General features: G+C 38.8%; 1 protein-coding gene across 1 annotated transcript; it reads left to right on the plus strand.

Annotated features, from left to right (window-relative positions):
* The first annotated feature begins 7,331 nt into the window (after positions 1 to 7,331).
* LOC110030844 (elongation of fatty acids protein 3-like) lies at positions 7,332 to 8,870 on the plus strand. The gene has a single exon (XM_020733783.1). It carries the CDS (start codon positions 7,686 to 7,688, stop codon positions 8,592 to 8,594), a length of 909 nt encoding a protein of 302 aa, XP_020589442.1. The 5' UTR covers positions 7,332 to 7,685; the 3' UTR covers positions 8,595 to 8,870.
* Positions 8,871 to 9,127: the final 257 nt, after the last annotated feature.

The raw sequence follows: 9,127 nt of genomic DNA on the forward strand, positions 1-9,127 counted from the left end.
TTCATATTTTCGTATACAGGTAAAATGTTTTTCTAGTAAAAATTAAAGTTTAGGTGGGAGATATGTAAATGCAAAAGATTTAGGTGCCAAATATGTAAGTATTTCTAAATTTTTTTTATGCGGGAGAAAATACTTAACTACTGAATCAACATCTCATCTGATATATATATATATATATATATATATTTCCAAATTGTCTTAGAGTAGACATGTCTCTAGAGTTAGAGAGTGAATAGAAAAAGAGAAGAAAGAGAGATAGAAAGACCGTTTCAATTCAAAAAAATTAATGTATAACTTCTTATTCATAGAAAAACCCTCTCTTTATAATCATAAGTGGCTTAAATTTACAATTATAATATTACCATTACTCTCTTACCAGTTAGAGAGTGTGATCGGTCTTTTTCCCAATCCTGAAGCGTTATCTAAGCACCTCTTTAATATAAATAACTGAATGGATGCAACTATCATGAATAGTCGAGACAATTGAATCTAAAACTTTGCAGGATATATTGATTTTTATCTCTGGTTGATGAGCGTCTACGCCTAGGTTGATATTGTCAGCCGACTGGTTCTACCAGCTGTCTATGTTTGATGGATTTACCGGTTGGTTGGGCGGATGCGCTGAGTTAGCCAGTCATTTGGACTCAATTGATGATCATGAGTTAGAATTCAGATCGACAATATGGGCGCTTCTTTGAACTGTTTGATTTCTTTAAGATTGGTGCCGCCATTTTTCTAATATACATATGAGTTCCTCGTATGTCCTTTCTTAGCTAGACTAATTACAAAAAAAATAATTAAAATAATAAATTTCATCAAAACATAATTATTACTCTCTAATTTTTCGTGCCCAAAAATCTCTATAAATAGGGACATTGGAGCCTTCCTTCCTCACTCAGAAATCAAATCTCAAGCGCCATCATGATTGTCAAGAGAGCTCCGGATTGTCGATGGATTTACTGGTTGGTTGGGCGGATGTGCTAAGTTAACCATTTTTTTGGACTCAATTGATGATCTCGCATTAAAATTCAGATCGGAAATATGGGTGCTCCTTTGAACTGCTTGATCTCTTTCGTGCTGTCATTTTTCTAATATATATATATATATATATATATATAAGTTCCTTGATTTTCTTGTTTTTTATTGGCTAGAATAATGACAAGAAAATGATTAAAATAATAAATTTCATCACAACATAATCATTACTCCCTAGTTTTTTGTGCCCAAAAATCTCTATAAATAGGGACATTGGAGTCTTCCCTCCTCACTCAGAAATCAAATCTCAAACTCCATCATGTTTGTCAGGAGAGCTCTGGATTGTTTTTGATGAAGAAGAGCTCCGAATGGTGATTGCTAGGGATTTGGAATAACTCAATACAATAGTAATCACCGATGTTCCTCTGCCTAAACTGCAGAAAAACAATGCTTCCATCCAAGATTTACTTATAACTTCCTCTAAATTAGAGAGGTTGTTAGGCATGATTGATTGGTTACTTTTGGTCTAAATTTCTCCTTTTTCACTTCCTCCCTTGCTGTAGGTTCAGATGTTGTGGTTCTAACCGGTACAAATATTTGATCAACCGATGTTGCTGCCACCCTACTTTAATTCCAATGATTGTGCTTCAACACCCAACTAGAGAGTTTCAACACCCGATTGATGATTTTTTTAGTTAGTTAGCCGATCTTTTTAATACTTCCCATGGGATGGACATCGGCCAACAACAATCTTCCGGATCGTTGGAGCACAGAGTGAATGAAATGATGGATTCTTTTGAGCATGCATCCAGGGGATCGTACAACGACATCTTTTGAGATCTGCAAGCCCAAGTTGAGAGGATGGAAGGGAGAATGCACTCTCTTTGTGATGAAGTGATAGCTCTTCAAACAGAGCTACATGTTGGTCAGACACAACAAGACATCGACCGAGGGAATTATTTTAAGTTAGGTGATAATTATTATCTAAGTGGCTACTTAGATGATGACATGTCTCGGATCAAGTGGTTGAAGACTATTTTGTCAAATATTTTCTTTCTGAATAGCCCTCATGTTATTATTTTACTTTTTAATGAAAAAATATTTTATTTTATTTTGTTGCTATGACGTGATGTGACCCTTTGTCAAATTCGAGGCGGCATTTGAAGTGATGACCTTCAGAGTGTTTCAACTTCTGCACCCTTCTTATAAATAGGATAAAGGACATAGACTCGGGTTGTGCTTGAGAATTTTCTAGACCCTCTCTTATCTTTTCCATTCTTATCTTTCTCCTCATGGCTCGTAAGTATTCTCCAAAGCTTTTTGGCACTTAAATGAGATAGCTTTATCTAATTTAACTAAGGACGATGTGTGGAAGTTAATGGAGTAGGTAATCAATAACTCGGTAAAGTTTTGAGCTGTTAGGAGTTATGATCGAGCGACAAGCAGATTTAGAGATGATATGTTGTTCCATTGAGATCAATTTAGATGTGTACCAATCTAAAAGGTATTCTCAACTGGTACAAAGTAATTCCTATGCAAGCCATGTCGAATTCAATCACTGTGATTATAACATTCGTTGTCATTTGTCATTGCCCGGGCATACTGTGGTCGAGTGAACTATTCAGCTACTACTTCTCGTTCAAGATCAACAAGGATTGTCCAACTCAAATTTTTGTTGATTACAAACTCTGATTATTGGAGTTGGAGAAAAAATAAAGGATCGGAGAAATCATTTCTAGTTGATTTTTGCTCTAGCAGTTGGGGAATTAGTGTCACCTTTCAAAACATCTTGACAAGTACAACCAAAACACTTTTGAAGCATCTGGTTCCTGATGGAGAGAAAATTTAAACACAACTATTTTTTATTCTTCAGTCGACCAAAAGGTCGTCAATCAGGTCATCTGACCTTATAAGTTTGGTCATATGACAGAGGACCAATGTAAGGCCTCAGATGTTAAAGAGGCTATTCATGTAAAAGGGCCAATGAGAGAGCCTCCAAGAAAAAACCAAGATGTAAGTTTTCTCATTCAAAAAGGAGGCAAATCCAAAGAAAATTTGGGAAGATTGCTTCCGCTGGTAAGAAATACCGCAGGTGTGGATTTTACATTTTCTACATATGGACTAATCATCGTGATACAAAATATGTCAACATGAGAAATCACTATTGTTGCACAAAAGCCTAAAAGTTTTCTACTAGATGTAGGTGAGACAATCCAAACATCATATGTGCCGAGATCGGACTCCTCTAAAGGCTAGACTTCTGAGAATGAAGCAGGAACATCAAACATTCCACCGTTGATTGGAACACAACCATGATCCTCATAATTGACTGATTCTCATCCTACTGATCCCTCTTATCTGAACCTGCCTATGAGGGTTGAAGCTAGCTACCACTCTCTTATTCATTTATTCGAGTCTTCATCCGGGAAGGGTACTAAGCTTGCTCTAGAATCAGAGCCTCTACCACCTATCGATAAAGAATCACATCTATCAGCTGTAGAGAGGAAATGAAAGGATTTAATGAAAGTTTGTAATGCTCCACCTCACCCTAATTTGAAAGGAAAGGTACGTTTTTGAGTGACATTCGACACATGACGGAGCCGAAGAAATATTTATCATGCCGACACCAATTTTTTATGATCGATTAAATGAAGTGTTGATTTCTTGATAATCCTAAGGTGTATAACATCTCATGTTACTTTCTGAAGTCATGTGATTAAACAAATTTAAAAAAGATTTGAAGATATTTGATCGTGAGGAGCTCCAACAGCATGACGTCTCATACCATTTGATGGCAATGGAAGTTGTCCACCTCCAATCTTTGGCTTTTATTGAATCTGAGCGATCATTAGCCAAAGTTGAGGATTATGTGACAACTTTAGAAAATTGGTTGAAGGAGGAGCAGCAGGGTAAAAAAATTTTTGAGGGTCAGCTCGGACTTTATCTTGAAGGGAGAAAAAATGATGAGATGGAATTCAAGAGAAGTTGGCCTCTCTAATGAAAGAAAATAAGGAAATAAAAGTAGCCTTAACAAAGTCAATTACTCAAGCAGGGCATCAAAATCATTCAAATTGACATACTTTGGGTTTACAAGCCCACGATCAATAAACTTATCAGTGGAAAATGACACACTCGTATGGAATTATCGAGAAATTATGTGTAGTCCACTCCAAGTCTGATCCAGTTTGCTGACTGCCTAACCACGAGCATTTGGATCAGCATTCTTCAAAATTGAATCCCCGATGGGAAAGCATTTTTTCTCAAACATGCTTGTTAAAATATTAGGCGGTGCACCTCTTGACTTCCTTTTGTAAAGGATTAAATTTACTTGTTTTCTTCTGTCAAATTGAGATCAAGTAAGGCTCATTCATCGTTGGCTTCTCGCCATTCAGCCAAATTTTCTTTGTCAAGTGCAGAGGCAATGGCAACTCTCTAACTGTGATGGTAGCATTCCATTGGTAGCACTACCTCCATTCCATGTGTTAACATAAATGGAGTTTGGCCGGTAACCGTTGAGGGTATTGTTCAGAAGGCCTAAAGGATAGATAGTAACAGGTTTGTCCAATTTCCTTTGGCTCCTTTAACTTTTTCCTTAATAGATTCGTAATGATTTTCTTGACTGCTTCTGCCTGCTTGTCTGTCTGTGGGTGATGAACTGAGACAAATTTTAGATCAGTCATTTGACTGAAGGAAAAATGTTTCACTCATAGGTCAGTGAATTGTGCCCCATTAAAGGTAATAATAATAAGCGGTAAACCATACTGACAGATGATGTCCAATAGAAATTTTTGTTGGTCTTTTGATAGCAGAAGTGGACCTAGAATATCCTATCCTCAGTCGGGGAATGGTTAGGAATTGATGACCAACTAAAGCTTAAGAGCGATGAGATGATGTAAAAGTGCATACTTCTGGCTTTGTTTACATTTCCTTGAATAACTTCTACATTCACTTCCAAGACCGTAGGTCAAAAAATATGTCATTAAATACAATATAATAGGGTCTTGCCTATTGAGTGATTTATGCACTCGCTAGAATGTACGTCTCGGAGGATGTATTTAGTTTCATCTTCTCTTATGCACCTCAGGTACATGGTAGTGACCGACAATCTGAAGAATTATCCTTCAAATATTAAATACTATTTGCATTAATGTTTGATATCATATCTGCAGTGTGTCCACTCTATTAGCTTAAGAAAATTCACCGCTCATTCATAGCATTTCGTAGCTCAAGACACACATCTGAGACCTCTGGTGCTTGTTCAGAGCACGAAAACAATGTTTGCAATAATTCGTCCTTACCCGAGAAAATCCGTTGTTGAGTGGGCCTACTCAGGATATTGAACATTTTCTTATGTGCATTCTGGTGTTTAGAAGCCCCTCTGTATCCATTCAGAGCCTCCCAAGTCGAGGGAAGTCACTGAGCCCTCCTACGCAAGCAATGGGAAAAGTAAGGTTTGGAATGCCTTACCCACGCCGTAGTTCAAAATGCCCATTTGCGACAGATTCTCTATCAATGAACGAGCAAGAAACTCATTTTTTAAGTAAGGGGATCATAATGTACTCAGATTTGGTCCCTCATAGCTTTCAGATCGAGAAGAACCTTCCTCAGACATTCTCAGTTGTTTTTTGGGGCTAGATCAGCGCGTGAGAGCGCCAGCCTCAGGCGCCTAGGCACCCTGAGCAACCCCCACAAGGTTTAAAATAGAGAGAAAACATCCCAAGTCCTTGCGCCTAGGTGCCAAGCCTAGCACCTAGATGCCAGTTTCGGGTGCCTAAGCCCCAAAAACAGCTTCAAAATAGCTCGAAATCGAGCCTTGGGAAACCCATTGCTAGGCCTTGGCACCTAAAGTCCAAGCCCTAACACAAGGGGCCCAGTGCCGCAGCGCCAAAGTCCAGACCCATCACCTAAGTTACAGGATCGCGACGACTAGGTACCAGACCAAATTCTGCCCCTGATTTTCTCTCGTGATTTTAATGATTTTGATCTTGACACCATGGTATAGAGATTTGTGTGTGTGTGTGTGTGTTTGATATTTATATAAAAATATAATAAATTGACAAAATATATATAAACACAAGTAATAAAAAAAAATTTACATACATAACACAATTCTTATGGATTTATTGTACATAAAAAAGTAACATGGATTCTGAGGAGATCCAATAGTCTAGTGAGAGGAAACATGCCAAAGATGGGTCCACCAATAAAACATCAAATGACACACTTATTCGATCACATGTAGTCATTCGAGCCAAGGCCAAAGGCTGACCAAGCCAGGAGAAGGACAAAATTAACAATCAAATGATTCTAGTATGCACCAATTAGATTATAACAAAACAGATAAGAATTTGAGCTAACCAATACAAAAAAGTCGAGCGAAAACATCGACCTACCTTTCAATAGATTTGAACTAAGGAAAGAATCACGTTCCTTGTTATTACCAATCGTTCCAAGGACGCCCTCGAGGCTCTTAATCAGGAACCAAGAATTGGAAATATAATAGAGTGTTTAAGATCATCGTGAAGGATCCCTTCATCGAGAAATGAGCTACGTATCGGGTTAAGATGGTTCGCTTTTTACATGATATTCTAGTTTCGTTCTACCGACAAAAGCCCCTCTTCCAGGGATCGAGAGTCGACAATCGTAATACATCAACAAATCGACAAAGCCTACCCGATCGAGTTAATCTTGCAGACCTGAAGTTAATCAAGCTCAACCGACTGATAACATCGACTCAGCCTAACCAATCGGATCAGTCTTACTGAACTGAAGTCATAGTAGTCCAGGCGATCGAGCCAGAGAGCATTCGGTCAACGAGCTCATCTACGTAAAACAAATGCAATATCATGTACGACCTCCATTAAAGCGTGTGCAGAAATGTAATATCATTATATTGTACTCTATTTCATATAAATATGAAGATATATCTGTGAATAAAGAATTTGACAAATTTTTTTATTCATTTTTATTCTCATCTCTCTCTCTCTCTGGCATTTCTTATATTTTATTTATTGAGTGTGTTACATCGGTAAATTAGGAATATTTGAATAAAAAAATATATTTAACTTTTAAAAAATTATTAAAATTAATATTTTGATGTGAAATTAGAAATTTAAGTGCTATGAATGCTAATATTAGTGTAAATATTAAATATTTAAATATGTGAGAATTGTGTCGTATGCATGCAAATGCTCGATAAGAAAATCGAAGCATATTTATTCCAATTTATATATGTGAAAATTGTGGCATTTCAACGTCTACATAGTGGGTGTTTGAATCCATTCAAGATTCCAAATAATAATAATAATAATAATAATAAAAGTTCTTAAAGAAATGAATAAATAAATACGTACATTTAGCACGAGCATTCCTGGCGCATCCTGTACCCGATTCCTCTCACTTGCGGTAGGCGGTAACCTATAAATCTTCCCGCGTCCGCATTATTCGTCCCTCCTCGACTTCTCTTCCCCTCTGCACCGATCCTCCAGAAAAAGAAGAATCAGTCTCCCCCACGACCAACGACGCCTCCTCTACTTCTCCCCCATTTCAATCCCTTATTTACCAACAACGCCCCCATATTCATGACAACTCCCTCCCCCGATATTAATTCTCCCTCTCGCAACCCCTTCTCCCTTTGCTCAAACCAAACCCACCAACCGAAACCCATCAAAACTTGATCTTTCCCCCACGATCGATCGATCGAAACCACCATGGGATCAAGCAAAGGCATCACCTTTTACCTCGCCGAACACCCTTCAATCGTCGGATTCCGTTGGTCGCCGGAGAAATCATGGGGATCCACTTGGTCCTTTCTCATCTGTTCCATCGCCCTCTACCACGCCGCCGCCATCCTCCTCCACCTCCTCCTCCACCTCTTCCGCCGCCGCCGTCCCGTTCCTCTGGGCCCCATCCCGGCTCTTCACTCCCTAGCCATGGTCCTAACATCCGCCACCATATTCCTCGGCATCCTTCTATCCTCCCTCGCGGAGATCCGCGATACGCGCTGGTTCTGGAGACGGATTCAGATATCCAACCCGCTTCACTGGTTCCTCTGTTTCCCCATCGGCACTCGCCCTTCCGGCCGCGTTTTCTTCTGGTCTTATGTTTTCTACCTCTCGCGCTTCTTGCATTTGATGCGTAGCTTCTTCTCAATCCTCCGAAGACGACCGAACGCGTTCTCGCGTCTATTTGCGCATTCCGCGCTTGTCTGTATGTCATTCCTTTGGCTTGAATTCTCACAGAGTTTTCAGGTTCTGGCGATCCTTTCTTCCACGCTCGCCCATGTGGTTGTTTTCGGCTACCGTTTCTGGGTCGGCGTTGGCTTGCCGGTGGCTGAAGGGGCAGGATTTGTGGTGGTTCTCGGCTGCCAGGTGGCGGTGCTCTGCTGCAATTTAATTTGCCATTTTGGGGTGATTCTGTTGCATTTTGGGAGAGGAGGGTGTAGTGGGATTGGGGCATGGATGTTCAATTCGTTTCTTAACGCGGGTTTGTTGGTTGTGTTCTTGAACTTTTATGTGCTGAAGAAGGGAATTGAGGAGGAGGATTTAGGCAACGGCCGGCAAGCAGAGGAGTCGATCATGGCGGCGCAGGAGACGACTGCGGCGGCGAAGGAGGAATAGTAAGGATGTTAAAGGGAACGGACATCATTGGATTGTGGAAACGTTGATTGGTTGAAAAAGAAAGTTTTTCTTTTTTTTAAATTTTTTTTTTCCTTATATTTGTTTTTACAAAGAGATATAGGGTAAATGCATATATTGTGAGTTTAATCTTCCTCTTGTTTTAGTCCTTGTGGAAATGATGAAGCGGAGTAAGGAGAAGGCCCCCATTTTGTATAGAACTGTATATATTTTGTGATGACTGAGTAAATGTTGTGTAAATTTTGTTGTGATATATCATGGAAAAGTAGCCTTTAAAAGTAGTGGGTATTGTTTAAGAAAAAAAAGAATTTTTTGTAATACTAAATGACTTAATGCATCTCATATATAATAACAACAAAAAATTAAAATGTTATTTTCTATATTAATTTTTTTTTTCAAAAAGAAAGACGTTTAAAATTATGCGGCATGAAGAGGAAGAAACATTACATGCAGATATGTACGAATTTGATGGTATTATGATGAATAACACCACATCACAATATCATCACAATACA

This window comes from Phalaenopsis equestris, unplaced genomic scaffold, assembly GCF_001263595.1.
Source record: "Phalaenopsis equestris unplaced genomic scaffold, ASM126359v1 Scaffold000002, whole genome shotgun sequence".
In the NCBI taxonomy this organism is placed as follows: Eukaryota; Viridiplantae; Streptophyta; class Magnoliopsida; order Asparagales; family Orchidaceae; genus Phalaenopsis; species Phalaenopsis equestris.